General features: G+C 41.2%; 2 protein-coding genes across 6 annotated transcripts in view; one reads left to right on the top strand and one right to left on the bottom strand.

The window, feature by feature from the left end:
• LOC137524540 (uncharacterized) overlaps window positions 1-16,650 on the bottom strand; it is a 226,400-nt gene that overhangs the window by 46,769 nt on the left and 162,981 nt on the right. For 3 of the 5 annotated variants that reach the window (XR_011022723.1, XM_068244528.1, XM_068244527.1), the window contains 2 exons: window positions 10,148-10,307; window positions 9,097-9,741 (listed from right to left, as the gene is read on the bottom strand). The exons of the other annotated variants lie outside the window; for them this stretch is intronic. Coding sequence is in view for 2 of the 3 variants with exons in the window: in XM_068244528.1 (XP_068100629.1) it covers window positions 9,354-9,741; window positions 10,148-10,307 (548 nt within the window). In the remaining variant the exon portion in view is untranslated. Of the gene's footprint in view, window positions 1-9,096; window positions 9,742-10,147; window positions 10,308-16,650 lie in introns of those variants that run through there. 5 annotated transcript variants of the gene reach the window in all.
• LOC137524538 (cytochrome P450 2K1-like) overlaps window positions 1-16,650 on the top strand; it is an 81,483-nt gene that overhangs the window by 46,682 nt on the left and 18,151 nt on the right. The window contains exon 4 of the mRNA XM_068244525.1: window positions 1,511-1,671. Within this exon, the coding sequence (XP_068100626.1) occupies window positions 1,511-1,671 (161 nt within the window). The remainder of the gene's footprint in view (window positions 1-1,510; window positions 1,672-16,650) is intronic.

Genomic DNA, 16,650 nt, shown 5'->3' with positions numbered 1-16,650 from the left:
CTTAGCTTATTAGATATGTATGCCATGACGGGTGTATTACTGTTATTTTTGCAAATAAGGGCTTTTAATTATTGATGGAGTACAATGAGAAAACACAAAGCAAAACTATTCTGCAATGCAACTGACCACTGTGGTTAGTTGCATTGCAGAATAATTCTGCATGTCAACTCACTACCCATACAATTCTATGGGCCTGTTCACAGTAACGGATCACGTTATTCTAACTCACTGCATGCAGCAGCAGGCTTTGTGTTAAAGTCTATGGACAGTCTTCATTGCAGTTCACAATTATTATAACGCGTGAGTTTGTCAACTGACCACTGTGAACCTAGCCTTAGAGGTGAATTGGATAAGAGCACCTGCATACCCCATGTGGTAGAAGGGAGTGTGTATAAAAAGAAATCAGTGCAAATCATCCATAGTGGCACTACAATAGATAAGCAAAAAAAGGGGAACACTAGCTGTTCAAGTAAACAAAATTGCAGGTAGTAATAAAGCATAAAGTGCATAAGTATACATTTAAGGGTAGAATCCAGTGCACCTCATATTCTAGTATCTTTCTTTGGTGATCCCCAATATGACAATGTAACCCTTTAGCAGTCACATTGGCAAATCTATATGTGCACTGCAGGACCACATTTTTTTCTACCCTTCCTCAGTGTGCCTCCCCCAGCCCGGCAGTTTATACAGAGTAACGCAGGGAGCCCTTTCATATTTACTTGTTCTGAACACTGAATTGGCTCTCCTCTTCCTCCACTTGCAGCACTGGAATGCCAACATCCTGTTCTGGGTCCCAAACACATGATATGAAAGGTAATCCGGACCTAAAAGATGATGTCAGTGTTGTAGTGCCACTAGGTAGTGGAGGATGGGTAATGGAAGAATCTCTTCCATTACCCCACTTCCACCACCAAGCTGGGTTGCAACACTGACGTCATCCTCTGGGTCCCGATCACATGTCATATGATGTGATCAGGACCCAGAACAGGATGTTGATATTGAAGCACCATGGGTGTTAATCAGGACATTTCGCACTGGGACATACCCATGTAGTGCTTGTTACTCAGTCTCTGTAATTCGGGTGCCGGCAATCGATGGACCACGAATTATGTTTCATCACCGAGTTGCTACAACTCAGAGGGTAATAGTAATATATTCTGCTAGGAATTTTGGCAGCAGCAGGGTAAGCCATCATTCGGCCCACTCTGTACCCAGCTGACGGTCGATATATACATAATGTACATACTCCATGAGTGGAGGAAGACAAGAGGAAGAGGAGAGCCGTTCCAGCTGCCACTGCCCTTGCCCAAGTTACCCAAAGCAAGAAAACTCAGTCAGGGCTGCTAAAAGGTTAACCTTACTCTCTTATGCCAGGAAAGGTAAAGTAACAGTAGCAGGAACAGTAGATCTTCCACTGAATTTGGCCATAGACTACTGGAGGGGCAGTAGCTTGCTTACATAAAGAATGACAATAATCCTGGATTCTCTTCTCTTTCTTTGCACGTTTCAGGAAAACCGTTTGACACTGAAATCATAATGGGCAATGCAGTGTGTAATGTCATCAGCTCTATTATTTTTGGGAAAAGGTTTGAATATGAAGATCCAGCATTTCAAAAGCTCCTGAAAACTATGGCTGATAATGAAAGACTGTCAGGGTCTCCAAAGCTTTTAGTAAGTATTACTTCTATCATGCATATGAACTTTAGCTTATTATTATTATTATTATTAATGTATAAAGCACCAACATATTCCATGGCACTGTACAAAGTAAGAAGCAGACATGAGGTACAAAATAATACAGACAATGATATACACCAATATACCAAATGCAGAGTTGGTACAAAATACAGAATTAGTACAAAATACAGAATTAGTACAAAATACAGAATTGGTAATAACAGTGACAGATAAATGTGGGGGGAAATGGGGGGAACAAGAGGTGGGGTAGTATACAATATTCATACCGAGAGGCAGTGTGTTCTAGGTTATCTGTTAGGAAGCACAACTTGGCCAGAGGTCAGAAGGTGAACAGCCCTAAGGTAGAGAGTATGCTTGATGGAAAAAGTGAGTTTTGAGGGGACATTTAAAGATATCAGAGGTTGAGGACTTGGGAGTGATGGATGTGTTGTGGCAGAGGATTCCAGAGAGGGGTGAAGCATGTGTGAAATCTTGTATACGTAAATGCGAGGAGGTGATTCTAGAGGAGGACAATAGAAGGTCATGTGCAGATCTAAGATTGTGGTTTGGTAATGCTGGGCATAGACGGTACGTTTATGCACCGGAATCGAGCCAGCGGCTCAATGCCGGCGCGTCACCACTCGTCCGCGCGTGCGTGCGTTTCGATTCCCACTCGTCCCCTCTGGCACTTCCTTATCAGCGCTTCGTTTTTGCTCATTGTCCGCCCGCGGGGATCGAGCCGGGAATCAATCCATGCGGTGATCGGACACGTCGGAAATTATCAATCGAGCCATCAGTGGCTCGATTGATAAGAAAAAAACGTACCATCTATGCCCAGCATTAGATCTGGAAACTAGTGAGGAGATCCACACAGGATAGAGATTGTGGAGAGCTTTGTAAGTGAGGGTTAAGAGTTTGAACTGAATCCCCTGGTTAATTGGTAGCCAATAAAGAGCTTGGCAAAGAGGAGCAGCAGAGGAAGAGCAGGAAGAAAGAGACCTGTTTTACTAAATAGACATATTATGGCTTTTGGCCTCAATGCGCAAAAGGCTGGTAAATTTGCCGAGTGCAGCAGACAACAATGTTACTGGTACTAAAGGCAAGGGCATGTATTAATAGAAAGGACTATACTGAAAGCATAAAGCACAGAGTCTGTTAGGAGTTAGGAGTGTGTTAGCTGCTTGGTCACTTAGATGCCCGCCATCAGGATTGTGTGATATGCGTCTGCTTGGTCAGGCGTAGCTTTTACTTCGTTCCTTGCTCCTGCCATGCTATGCCAACAGGATCTATAGAAAGTGCTTATACAGTGGCCTGATGAAGGGCATTGTACACCCGAAACGAGCATGTCGTTGCCAATCGATACTTTGTTGAGGCTAAGTTCACAGTGGGACGTTAAAGTCGCACGTTAAAACAGCATTTAACGCAGAATAACTCACTGCAATGAAAAATCAATGCCTTGTTCACAGTGCACACGTTGCGTTGGTGTCTAACCGACCGAGGCTGCACTAAGCAATTATAAGGAGTGCAATAAAAATTGTAAAAAAAGAAATTAGGCTGGCAAAGATCGAAGCTGAAAATCAAATCGCTAGGGATATCAAATCTAACCCAAAAAAGTTTTACAAGTACATCAACTCTAAAAAAAGAAAGGTTGACTGTATAGGAATCCTAAAGGATGAGGGTGGGAACTCAATGACAAAGGGAAGGCAGATGATACAAAATTGTGCAGAATCATCAACTCTCAGGAAGATAGTGTCATATTTCAACAGGATCTGGATAGGATGGCTATATGGGCACATACATGGCAGATGAAGTTCAATGTTGACAAATGTAAAGTCATGCATTTTGGTCGTACCAATGGTCTAGCACCATACAAAATAAATGGGATACAGTTGGGGACATCAAACTTGGAGAAGGACTTAGGAGTACTCATCGACAACAAGTTAAATAATCGTACTCAATGTCAAGCCGCTGCAGCTAAAGCGAACAAAATTTTGGGATGCATTAAAAGGGAAATAAAAACTCGAGATGCTAGCATAATATTGCCCCTGTTTAACTCTCTAGTAAGGCCACATCTGGAATATGGAATTCAGTTCTGGGCACCACATTACAAAAAAGATATTGCAGTTTTAGAGCAGGTGCAGAGACGAGCTACAAAATTGATACGTGGGACGGAAGGTCTCGCTTACCAAGAAAGGTTAGATAAACTGGGTTTATTTAGTCTTGAGAAAAGACGCCTTAGAGGAGATCTAAATAACATGTATAAATACATCACAGGGCAATATAATAGCTTGGCGGATGAGCTTTTTGTCCCTAGGCCTTCTCAAAGGACTAGAGGACATGATCTGCGCATGGAGGAAAAAAGTTTTAGCCATTTATTTAGGAAAGGGTTCTTTACAGTAAGAGTGATTAAGATGTGGAATGCATTGCCACAGGAAGTCGTTATGGCAAACTCTATATCTGCATTTAAAGGGGGCTTAGATGCTTTTCTTGCGTTGAAAGACATCCATGGCTATAATTACTAGGTTATGCCTAATGATGTTGATCCAGGGATTTTATCTGATTGCCATCTGGAGTCAGGAAGGAATTTTTCCCTTTTGGGGCTAATTGGACCATGCCTTGTGGGGTTTTTTTTTGCCTTCCTCTGGATCAACAGGGATATGTGGGGGAGCAGGCTGGAGTTGTACTTTGTACTGGTTGAACTCGATGGACATATGTCTTTTTTCAACCAAAATAACTATGTAACTATGTAACGCTGCACGTTAAGTAAAAGTACTGCATGCAGTGCGTTATACACGTTATTAGCTGCATTGGACTGTTTGCACATGCTCAGTAATGACTTGGAAGCATACTTTTTATTGCCTGTATTTTTTACTGTATCTGCTGTATGCGACGGTAACGCTGCGTTGCCACTTTTTGGGCGCGTTGCGTTGTAAGCTTCCGGTGCGACTTTAACGTGGCATCAAAACACAGCACTTCATGAGCCTTCATTATTATTGATCGTTGCAATTCCTGTTTTTGGATAATCATACATGCAAATGAGGAGCATCCTACGGAGATCTCCCTGTTTTAAGAATTTTTGTATTGGTGTCAATAAAGATTTTTGATATTTTTGTACCACAATATATTGCAAGACTCTGAGCTTTACGCTTTCAGTATAGTCGTTTCTATTAATACATGAAGTTGTCTTGAAGTGAAGTGGATCACATAAAAAAAGGGCTCTAAGCGTTTTTTAGTCTTCCCTTTTGATATATAAAAAAGACTTACTCCCAAAACTACAATACTACTAAAGGCAAGGGGGCAGCATCCATTACATTATTAGCACCACACAGGTTACTGGGTTAACGCGTTACCATAGATAGCAGTGCACGCATTGCCCCTGTAACACGCAAGGTGTTAATAGTGTAGTGGGCACTGCTGCCTTGCGATAGTACTGGTAAAGTTACCCGCATTTCATGCATCCCACACTATATAACTAATTGTGACATTTTTAACAGGTAATTTTCTCTTTATCATTAATTCTAATCAAGCAAATAAGAACTTAGAATACAAAAACTCTCAATAACAGATGTAAATTGATTCACTGATGTACATAATCTCTTAGGGCTAGGTTCACAGTAAACAGTTGCATAACACACACATTACCATTAATGTGAACTGCAGTGGAAACTGGGCATACTGTAGTTTTTAATACAAAACCTGCATACAGAGAGTTAGACTAACACTATCAGTTACAACGCAATACAGTGAACAGGTCCACAGAATCGTATGGGAAGTGAGTTGACATGCAGAATAAGAATAACATGATCAGTTACAACACAATGCTGTGAATAGGCCCATAGAATTGTATTGGTAGTTGACATGCAGAGTTATTCTGCAACACAACTGAGCACTGTGAACTAACCTTGAGACTCTGTTCACAGTGGTCAGTTATGCTGCAGGATAATTCTGCATGTCAACTCACTGTCCATAAAATTCTGTGGGTCTGTTCACAGTAACAGATCTCATTATTCTAACTCACTGCATGCAGGCTTTGTATTAAAGTCTATGGCAAGTCTCTATTGCAGTTCACAGTCATTATAATGTGCGAGTTATGCAACTGACCCCTGTGAGCCTAGTCTTAGGCTAGGTTCACAGTGCCAACGCGCGTTGCGCTGTTACACAACGTGGCTAAAACGCAACGCTAAATAGCAAGTAAAGTGGTAACGTTAGCATGCGATTTAACGGAGGCACAACAATCAAAATAGCATCATAATATGCGACGTTTGTGTCGCACATTTACAGCTATAAATGAGCATTTGTATGTTTGAAAAATCGGAGGTATAGGTGAAGTTGGTTAGTCAGTATGTGTGCTAGCATAGATGAGCAAATGTTTGGTGGTGGTTGTTTATTATTTTTTATGCGCCTTTTACAAAGGCAAAGGAGGAGGAGGAGGTATTGGGTACATCCTCTCCTAGAAGAAAGGGTTGAGAAGGGCTATTTTGGATTTTTTTACCCTGATCTGATAGCTGATCCTGAGAAGTTTTTTAATTTTACCCGCATGTCAATAGCAAGGTGAGTAGTTATTTTTCTAACAATTGCCAATGTTTGCTGTAATTTAGTGTGTGAGCCCCTATTAAATGTGTTTTTCATTTTCACATTAGCTTTCAACATCTCTTGGAGCTTATTCGTGTTGATATTACCAAAGAAAATGTCAATTTCAGACCTTCTATCTCAGCAGAGGAGAAACTATTGGTGACATTGAGGTATGATGTTAATAAATCTCTATATAATGTACTTGGCATAGTTATGTGAATGTTAAAAATGTGTTATTTCGTGTAAATGTTCTTAGCAACTATATTGTCAAAGTGTTGTTTTTCTCAAAAATGCATGTGACATGTGTAAGCAAGGGCTCCTAAGTAGTATGATTATCTATCGAACACATATGTTAATATTTTAATAGTGTTGTCAATATGTTTTTATTTGTCTGCAAATATTACTATTGTAGTCTTGCAAGGCTTCATCAAACAAGACTCATGAAGATGTATAATATCCTTTCAATTAATACCTATAAGTTAATGTCTGTTGAATGTAAATACAATATGTTTGGTGTTGTTGATACTTACAGACCAGTGTGTAATGTAAGTAAATTTTTGTGTGGTAATCCTTGTTCAAGGATATTTTTGTGGTTGTACAATGTAAAAACTATTATGAATCTCTTTATAATTAGTGCTTTCACAAGGTTGTTGTATAGTGTTCTAAATTTTGAAACATTGATGTGTAATGGTGTGTGTTTCGTTATTTTGTATTACAGATATCTGGCTACGGGCCAGTCTTTTGCTTCCCTACATTATTCTTTCCGTCTGGGCAAATCCACAATAGCTTACATCATTCAAGACACCTGTAAGGCAATTTGGAAGAGAGTGGCTCCAAATTACATGGCCCCACCTGATCAAAGCACATGGCAACGGATAGCGGATGGTTTTTGGGACATAGCTGATTTTCCAAATTGTCTGGGAGCCATTGATGGCAAACATGTGCGCATCATTATGCCTCCCAAGTCTGGGAGCCGATATTATAATTATAAACGTTATTTTTCTTTAGTTATTTTGGCTATTGCTGATGTAAACAGTAATTTCATTTATATTGATGTTGGTTCTTATGGCAGCTCCTGTGATTCCTTTATTTTCCATCATTCAAATTTTTATCAAAGAATCGAAGCAGGTCTTTTGGGTTTTCCACCTCCCAAACCATGGCCAAGACGAGCAGAACCAGCTTACCAATATACTTTGGTGGGAGATGAGGCCTTATCCATCATGAGGTCTTAATGATGTTACCACCATTTTTAACAAACGCCTAACCCGGGCAAGGCGTGTTGTTGAATGTGCCTTTGGCATTTTGGTAAGCAAATGGCGGATTCTACACACACCTATTCAGCTTGATTTGCCAAATGCTGTTGCTGTCATAAAAGCAGCTTGTTGTCTACACAACTTTGTTAGGCAAAGAGAAGGTGGTAGACCAGATGACCCACAGGTTTGTGCTATGCAAGATGTGACAGCAAACCCCCCACGTGGCACCTCTGATGCTCTAAATATGCGCAATTCTATGGCACAATATTTTGTAAGCCCTGACGGATATGTTGCATGGCAAGATGAGTAGTTGTTCAAATAGTTTAAAACCACAATAGGACATTTTATTTGAATTTATGTAAACACACTGATTGAAAGTTCATTGATGTGTAAGTAGTCCTTATAGTTTGTAATTGTAGGGTAAAGTATTACATATTCAAAATAAAATATCTTGACACAATGAACGTTTGAAATGGGTTTATTTTCATGTTAATTGTTTTAAATGTGTGCAGCATTATAGGCCTTATTTGAGGTCTTAACAATGCTACAACAGGGTACCCAAATAAACCAAAGTAACATAATTACATTCATTATGACACTGTCAAATCAAATCACATTATAATTACCATGAAAATTATTTAATAAAATTGAGATTCCTGAGATGATGTTTCTTCAATACAGCTTGTTGTTTGTGATGGCATTTGAGAGTTAAATGGCTGAGGGTGTGGTTGTGTCTGATTGTGTTCATTGTTAGGAATATAGTGTTGTGTAATATGTTCAGGATGATTTTGTTTGTAATATGGCAATTGTCTTTGTTATGCATGTATTTGTTGTGAAGAACCGTATGGATGAGTGGCGGCATAACTTTTAGCCAAAGGTTGTGAATGTGCTGATGGAGGTTGTGAATGTGCTGATGGAGGTTGTGAATGTATAGATGGATGTTGTGAATGTGCTGATGGATGTTGTGAATGTATAGATGGATGTTGTGAATGTATAGATGGATGTTGTGAATGTATAGATGGATGTTGTGAATGTATAGATGGATGTTCTGAATGTATAGATGGAGGTTGGGAATGTATAGATGGAGGTTGGTAATGTATTGATGGAGGTTGGGAATGTATTGATGGAGGTTGGGAATGTATTGATGGAGGTTGGGAATGTATTGATGGAGGTTGGGAATGTATTGATGGAGGTTGGGAATCTTCACATACTGTATTAATGTGTTGGTCTTGGCTGTGACTGTTTATACTTGTATTGTGTTGGTATTTAACCACTTGCCGACCGCGCACTCATAACGCGCGTCGGCAAAGTGGCAGCTGCAGGACCAGCAACGCAGTATTGCGTCGCCAGCTGCAGGCTGATTAATCAGGAAGCAGCCGCTCGTGCGAGCGGCTGCTTCCTGTCAATTCACGGCGGGGGGCTCCGTGAATAGCCTGCGGGCCGCCGATGGCGGCTCGCAGGCTAAATGTAAACACAAGCGGAAATAATCCGCTTTGTTTACATTTGTACGGCGCTGCTGCGCAGCAGCGCCGTAAGGCAGATCGGCGATCCCCGGCCAATCAGCGGCCGGGGATCGCCGCCATGTGACAGGGGACGTCCCGTCACTGGCTGCACAGGACGGATAGCGTCCTGTGCAGCCCGGATCTCCAGGGGGGGCCAGGTAGGAGAGGGAGGGGGAGGATTTCGCCGCGGAGGGGGGCTTTGAGGTGCCCCCCCCGCAACACCCGCAGGCAGGAGCTATCAGACCCCCCCAGCACATCATCCCCCTAGTGGGGAAAAAAGGGGGGCGATCTGGTCGCTCTGCCTGCACGCTGATCTGTGCTGGGGGCTGCAGAGCCCACCCAGCACAGATCAGCTACAACAGCGCTGGTCGTTAAGGGGGGGTAAAGGGTGGGTCCTCAAGTGGTTAATAATAACATCAAGAAGTTCTTTATGCATGAATGGTAGTGATTCTTCAGGGACTTTCTCCATATATGTAACCAGACTATTGGCCAATTTTTGAAAAGGTGACATCTGCTCTTGGCTCTGCTTCCATCTTTCCATCAATTGTTGAAAAGCATAAAACATATTGGTATCCACATTTTTCCCAGGTCCAACTAACTCACGAGATCTCTTTCGTCCAGTAGGGGCATTTTGGCTTGTGGATGGTGCAGCTTCTAGTGTGTCCATTTGTGACATTCCATCTTGAGTGTGGCTGCTCTCTGTCTCCAAAGCATCAATTTGGAAGCTATCCTCAGTCCTACACAAAGAAAAAATACAATGTTTTATTATTACATATATATGTAAGATATGTAATCATAAGTACTGCCATATGTATGCTGCTTTTATTAGAGGCCATATATTCAAATGTGCCAGACAAACACTGTAAATCAAGATACATCTAACTCACAGTATAAAATTGTGACATTAACATCTGACCTATGTAATCAGAGGAGATTGAAATTTAACACATGATGACCACTATTACAAACATGTACACTGATGTTGGATTGTAGCATACAGACAATATGTAGAACGTTTGGCTTTGCCTGTGGGCCCCTAGTGGCACAAAATTGCCCCAGAAGCTGGTAAAAACATTAGCAACTACACTTCATGGAAAAATATATATATAAGCACAATTAAAAGCTGTGTCTTATCACACTTACTGTCTTCCATCAAAGGTAGGACGTAGAAATTCCAGCTGCTGAAAGTGGCAATATTTGCTCACATAGGCTGGTCCACTTCCACTTTTTGCACGTTTCTCCTTTTCTATCTCTCTTTTGTAGTTATCTTTCACAGCTTTCCAACGATCTCGCATTTCAAGGACTGAAATATACATATAAGAATAAATCATTATATGCATAGCAAACATGTAAAACATTTATATAACATGTTAAAAACATATATAATTATGATCACTATACCTTTAACTCAATACGCTTTATCAAACACTATATCCTAAGCTAGATAAAGTATCTGATGGGTAAAATCGATTTCTGAAGTCACTAAGGTGTTATACATTTATGGAAGGTGTTATTGTTAAAAGTGGGAAAACATCCATAACACCTTTGTCAATTTACAATTCGATTTTTACCATGAGGTACATTATCACACAATTCCCAAAATGTTGGATAAAGCTTCGTGAAGTGCGTCTTTTAGGTGTAATTAACTGTTAGAAATGTAGAACATGTAACAATTTTTTGTAAAACATTTCAGCAAATGGCCAAATAATTATGCCAGTTTGCAAAACAACAGATAAATTAAGAATATAGCACAGCCAATACACTATGGGCTTTATTCTCAAAAGAGTGCTAACTGTTAGCACTCTTTTGTGAATCAAGCCCTATATGTATGTATTAGACAGTTACATACATATTTGTAATAAGTGATATGCGAAACTTACACAGATAAATACATTTAGCTCTGATAGGCACAATACATACACCATGTTATTGTAATGTTTTATAAGCATTGCTTATATTCCACTCAAAAGCAGTAGTAATATTTTCTATGCTATCGTATTCATTATGCGACTTAACAACCGCATACAAATCGAAAGAGTGCGGCTACTTTAAGACGTCTCTGAGTGGCGCTAAAGCGTGCCGTCATGTGATCCAATGAGGTTTAACAGTGCGTCTAGACGCTCATCCTGTTATGTGTAGACGCACACAGACCGCGCCTTGAGCAAGATGCCACCAGCAGTCTTCAGCAAGGAGGAGAAAGAAATTTTAGCCAAAGTAAGTGCACTTTCTACTTCATACCACATCCCACACCCATCCCATACCTTATAATATTTGTTAGGCATTCACGTTCACTTTGTCATGTAACAGTATTATTTACAATAATGGCTGAATGTCACAATACATTTTATGACCTCACCTTACTATTACAGATATGATCATTAACATGTGCCTTCTGTACATGCCAATACATATAATGAGGCCTCAGCTGCAATAGGATGTTAGCGACTTTAGAGGGACCAGTGCTTCTATTGTTGGTGAAATGTATTGTGTAATTATAACATGATATCTTAGAGATGGCTGAATTTTGGTTTTATTTTTTTTTTTTTGATTTTCAGACCATGTTTCACAACAAATATGACCTCATGAGGAGCAGGTATCAGAAGCACCGTGTTCTGCTTAGCCTGCAGGCACTATTCTTGCGTAATTATTTCAAGCTTCCCTCCATCAGCTCTATTGTGAAACGTTGGTGTGACCTAAAAAGAAGGGACGTAGAGTGGCTGGAACAAATGAAGCAGGAATAAACAGGGTAAATATACCACTATGAGTTTTTTATTTTGGCAAAATGATAAACAAATGGAAATCTTCATTCCCATTGCTGTGTACTTTAACATTCATGTTGTATTGTCATACAGAGGAACGAAGACGCCTCAGGACACGTCGTCTGCAAAGACAGCAAGACATTCATCCAATGACCAGAGCAACAGCTGCCAGAACTACTACACCACCTGACACACCACCAGATACTCAAACTCCACCACCACCTGACACACCACCAGATACTCAAACTCCACCACCACCTGACACACCACCAGATACTCAAACTCCACCACCACCTGACACACCACCAGATACTCAAACTCCACCACCACCTGACACACCACCACCACATATCCCAACCTCTTCCTCCAGTGACAACTCTACAATGGCATTTTCGCCAAGCCCTGCACCTTCCATAAGTTCTTCAGCTGATACATTGCCACTGGATTTGGATGATGTAGTTGAACAGGCAACAGATGTCCCACCACAGCCTCACACATCACGTCGTGAAAATTAACAATCAGGGAGCAACACCATAACCGATGGAAGTGAGTTAATCACAATAATAATATTTTTAAGCCACACCAAGGACAACTCACTTGGTGATTTCACACTATTGCTGCTGGGAAGCATGCCCCTTTTTAAGGCCAGACCACAAACCAAGCCAGTAAACCACCATTATGTATTGCCTGTGCCGTGGTTTGTACATTAAAGTATTTCCTCTTGTGCCTCCATATTGTTCACTGTATGCCTCTTTGTGTGTCATTGTGTCCCCTTTTGCCATCTCTGACCCCCTGTGCAACCACAGATAGATTATTGTGAAATGTTGCCAAACACAACTATGCATGTTTGACACACACTTCATAACAAGCTATTGAATACAGAATTTTTTGTATGTGCACATAAACTCTGGCCATGAAAACACTTAATGGAATAGGCACATGCCTATGTTGACTTGTGGATGATATGGCTATGTGTTGAAACCTCTGTTCCTAACTATGTCTCACTGTGCCTCCTTAGGTACCCCTTTGAGCCTTCCTCTATCCCCTTGTGCACCTATGTCAACATGACACACTCCTGTGCTTTCACAGGGCAGTGTGTAAAGGCTGAGTATAGGGCACTAGAAGCTGGCCTAAAACCTCCCCTCTATAATACAGTGACTGTGCAATAATCCAGTTTTCGCCTCCCTTGAAAGGTGACTCTCCTCATGTAGTGTGTCATCACAATACATGTGTTTTGAGATTGGGGACACTATGGTGAGTGTATAGGACACATGTGCAGGCAAACCAATGGAGTGTAGGGGAGAGGTGACATCACAGCTTATTCTGCAGTACACTATGCACTTACAGACTAAGCTGCTGAGCTGTTGGAATTAAAGAATGATTATTAACTTTCATGACAAAGCACTATAAAGGCAAATGTTTGAAACCTTTTCATAATCACACTGAGATTTAGTTTTCTATGTTTTTTTTTTCAGATGACAACAATTATTACATCAACAGAAGCGAATACTTGTTCCTGTTGCGCACAATGCATTCTATGGTGGTGTGGGTGCAAATAATGTATGCAGAGCTGCATCCTGATGAGCACAGAAATGAGTAGTTATAGTTCCAACATGTTACAATGTTTTTATGATCAAACAAAGTTACGCTAGTTAGCAAGTTGTGTGTTTATTTGATTATGAATAAAAGTTTCAAAGAGGATAAAAAAGGTGCCATTGCCTTGAAAAGCACCACATGTTACAAAAAGATTTACAAAACAAACAAAAAACAATTTATGATAAAAAAATATGCAACCTTACTTATGCATTCAACATGATAGTTTGTATGCGATCCAAATGTGGGTGCGATCTAAAAATTCCATACGATCAATAAAAAAACACAATACCACGTGCAATATACACGTGGTAGGTGACCCGGATACATGCTCACGTTCACTAAATGTACACATTACACATCTGTTTTTGACAATTATAACATTACATACTCTTTCACACAGGGATTACGCCATCAATCCACGCTCAGTCTATAAAAACTTGTAACAATCAACGGAAAACAATATATATATATATATATATATATATATACCACAAAGTTACAGTAGTAGTTATATACTGACCTTTTTGATCCTTATTTTCCTGGCTATCCCAATCAGAATAGAAGGCAGCTGTTATCTGCTCCCAAATTTTCTTCTTGTTAACATTGTCCTTAAAACGAGAATGGGTCTGATCATATAGTTCGGGGTGCGTCTGCACCCTACTTATTAGGTCATCTATATCTATTGCAAGTTTTTTCTTGCGGCCTGCCATCTCCAAATAGCACAAAACTATTCCATTCATGAGGCTAACTCCGCCTCATTATGCCTACAACAGGTAACATAAAATTGACAACACATGATTTGTATTTAAATGCGCATGTGCTATAACTACAATGTCATAACATTCAGCCAACCACTTTGAACAGGCAAGCGTTCCCATAGGTTAACATTGAACGCGTCACCGCAAAATTTGCATAAACGCAGAGCAGGATCGCCGTTATTTTTACGTACCTCGTTGACACGCATCGCACCGCGTGCACTCTGAAAGTCGCATTGACTGATCATTGATGTGCGATTTCCGGCGTTACAAAACCTCCGTCATGACGCACCGCAACGGAGCACTGTGAACCTAGCCTTAGGCCCTGCTCACAGGGGTCAGTTGCATAACTACGAGTTAAAATGACTGTGAACTGCAATGGAGACTGGACATAGACTTTAATAAAAGGCCTGCATGCAGAGATTTAGAATAACACGATTCATGTGAACAGGCCGATAGAATTGTATAGGCAGTGAGTTGACATGCAAAATTTTTGTGCAATGCAACTGAGCACTGTGAACAGGGCCTTATAGTTATATACATTATCCAAAGGTTAAAGCAAGAATATTTGGATAAGGATATACCATTTATTGACTTACTCAGAACACAGAGGACCATATGCAATTCATTTTTTTCTCCTGCGTTTTCTCATAGGTAATATTTTCACAACTTGTCAATATAATGTCCTTTAACCTCCTTAGCGGTAACCCCGTGCTGGACACGGGGTAAGCCGCCAGAGAGTGCCGCTCAGGCCCTGCTGGGCAGATTTGCATATTTTTTTTTCTTCAAACACGCAGCTAGCACTTTGCTAGCTGCGTGTTTGGTCCGATCGCCGCCGCCCGCCGCAGATGCGCCGCTACCCGCCGCTAAACAGGGCCCCCCCCCCGCATACCTCTTGCGCAGCCTGGCCAATCGCCGCCAGGCTGCACTATGGGGTGAATCGGGACTCCGTGTGACGTCACGACGTCGATGACGTCGGTGACGTCACTTCGGTCGTCGCCATGGCGACGGGGGAAGCCCTCAAGGAAATCCTGTTCAGAACGGGATTTCCTTATGGGCAAGCGGCGCCGGCGGCGATCGGAAGTGACGGGGGGACGCCGCAGGGAGGGGGGAAGCATGTAGCTAGCGCTAGGCTAGCTACATGCTAAAAAAAAAAAAGGTTGAAAAAAACCCCTGGCGGCCGCGCAGCCGCAGCAATCATACCGCCAGGGGGGTTAATCCACCAGCAAGCAAGAAAACACTCAAAATAATTTTGGGCGGCTGCTGTGCTGCGCTCCCGCTATCGCGGGCACGCCCCCGTGTCCCCATGGTGTCCCCCACCAGCCCTGGGATCAGTGAAAGGGAACATGGTTCCCGATCACTGATCCCTGTCCCCCGCAGAAAAACCGGAGCGCTCACACGTGAGGCTTCAGTTCTTCTGCCCGGAACAATTTCCGCATCCCCCTTGTACTTCCGCTTAGTGAGAACTACAAGGAGGGAAAACAAAAACGAAAAGGAGGGAAAACAAATAGTAAAACTACAACTACACATTTTTTACATTACACTCTACACATTTTAAAACATTAAAAATGACCTGTTTATGCCCCACACCAAAATATTAACCAAATAAATGTTTTTGTGAAAAAAAAGAAAAAAATACAATTAAAAAAAACATAAATAGTTACCTAAGGGTCTGAACTTTTTAAATATGCATTTGAAGGGGGTATACTACAAACATTTTTTTAATTATAAGCTTGTAAATAGTGATGGACGCAACAAGGAAACAATGCCCCTTTATTTCCAAATAAAATATTGACGCCATACATTGTAATAGGGACAAAATTTAAATGGTATAATAACCGAGACATACGGGCAAATAAAATACATAGGTTTTAATTATGGTAGCGTGGATTATTTTAAAGCTATAATGGCCGAAAACTGAGAAATAATGAATTGTTTCCATTTTTTTCTTATTAATCCTGTTAAAATGCATTTATAAATAAATAATTCTTAGCAAAATGTACCACCCAAAGAAAGCCTAATTAGTGGCGGAAAAAACAAGATGTAGATCAATAAATTGTGATAAGTAGTGATAAAGTTATTAGCGAATGAATGGCAGGTGAAAATTGCTCTGATGCATATCCCCGTGAAAAATTATCTTCTAGAAGAAAACTCAGGAGAAAAATTTAATTGAATAAGGCCCAGACTATTTTACTAATACAGGTCAATGCCTTTAACCCTCCTGGCGGTCAATTTTTTTAACTTTTTTTTTAAATTTAAATCATGTGCAGCGGCATTCCCCCACCCTCTTCGATCGCCTCCGGCGATCAAGCCCGTCTGGAAATCCCATTCTGAACGGGATGTCCATTAGGGCTTCCCCCATCGCCATGGCGATGTCGTGACGTCAAAGGGAGTCCCGATCCACCCCTAAGCGCTGCCTGGCACTGATTGGCCAGGCAGCGCATGGGGTCTGGGGGGGGCGACGCGGCGGGTAGTGGCGAATCGGCGCAGAGCGGCGGCGATCGGGCAGTACACGCAGCTAGCAAAGTGCTAGCTG

Source organism: Hyperolius riggenbachi, chromosome 7 (genome assembly GCF_040937935.1).
Source record: "Hyperolius riggenbachi isolate aHypRig1 chromosome 7, aHypRig1.pri, whole genome shotgun sequence".
NCBI lineage: Eukaryota > Metazoa > Chordata > Amphibia > Anura > Hyperoliidae > Hyperolius > Hyperolius riggenbachi.
The sequence above is the reverse complement of the archived record's forward strand: the minus strand, read 5'-3'. Positions and strand labels throughout refer to the sequence as shown.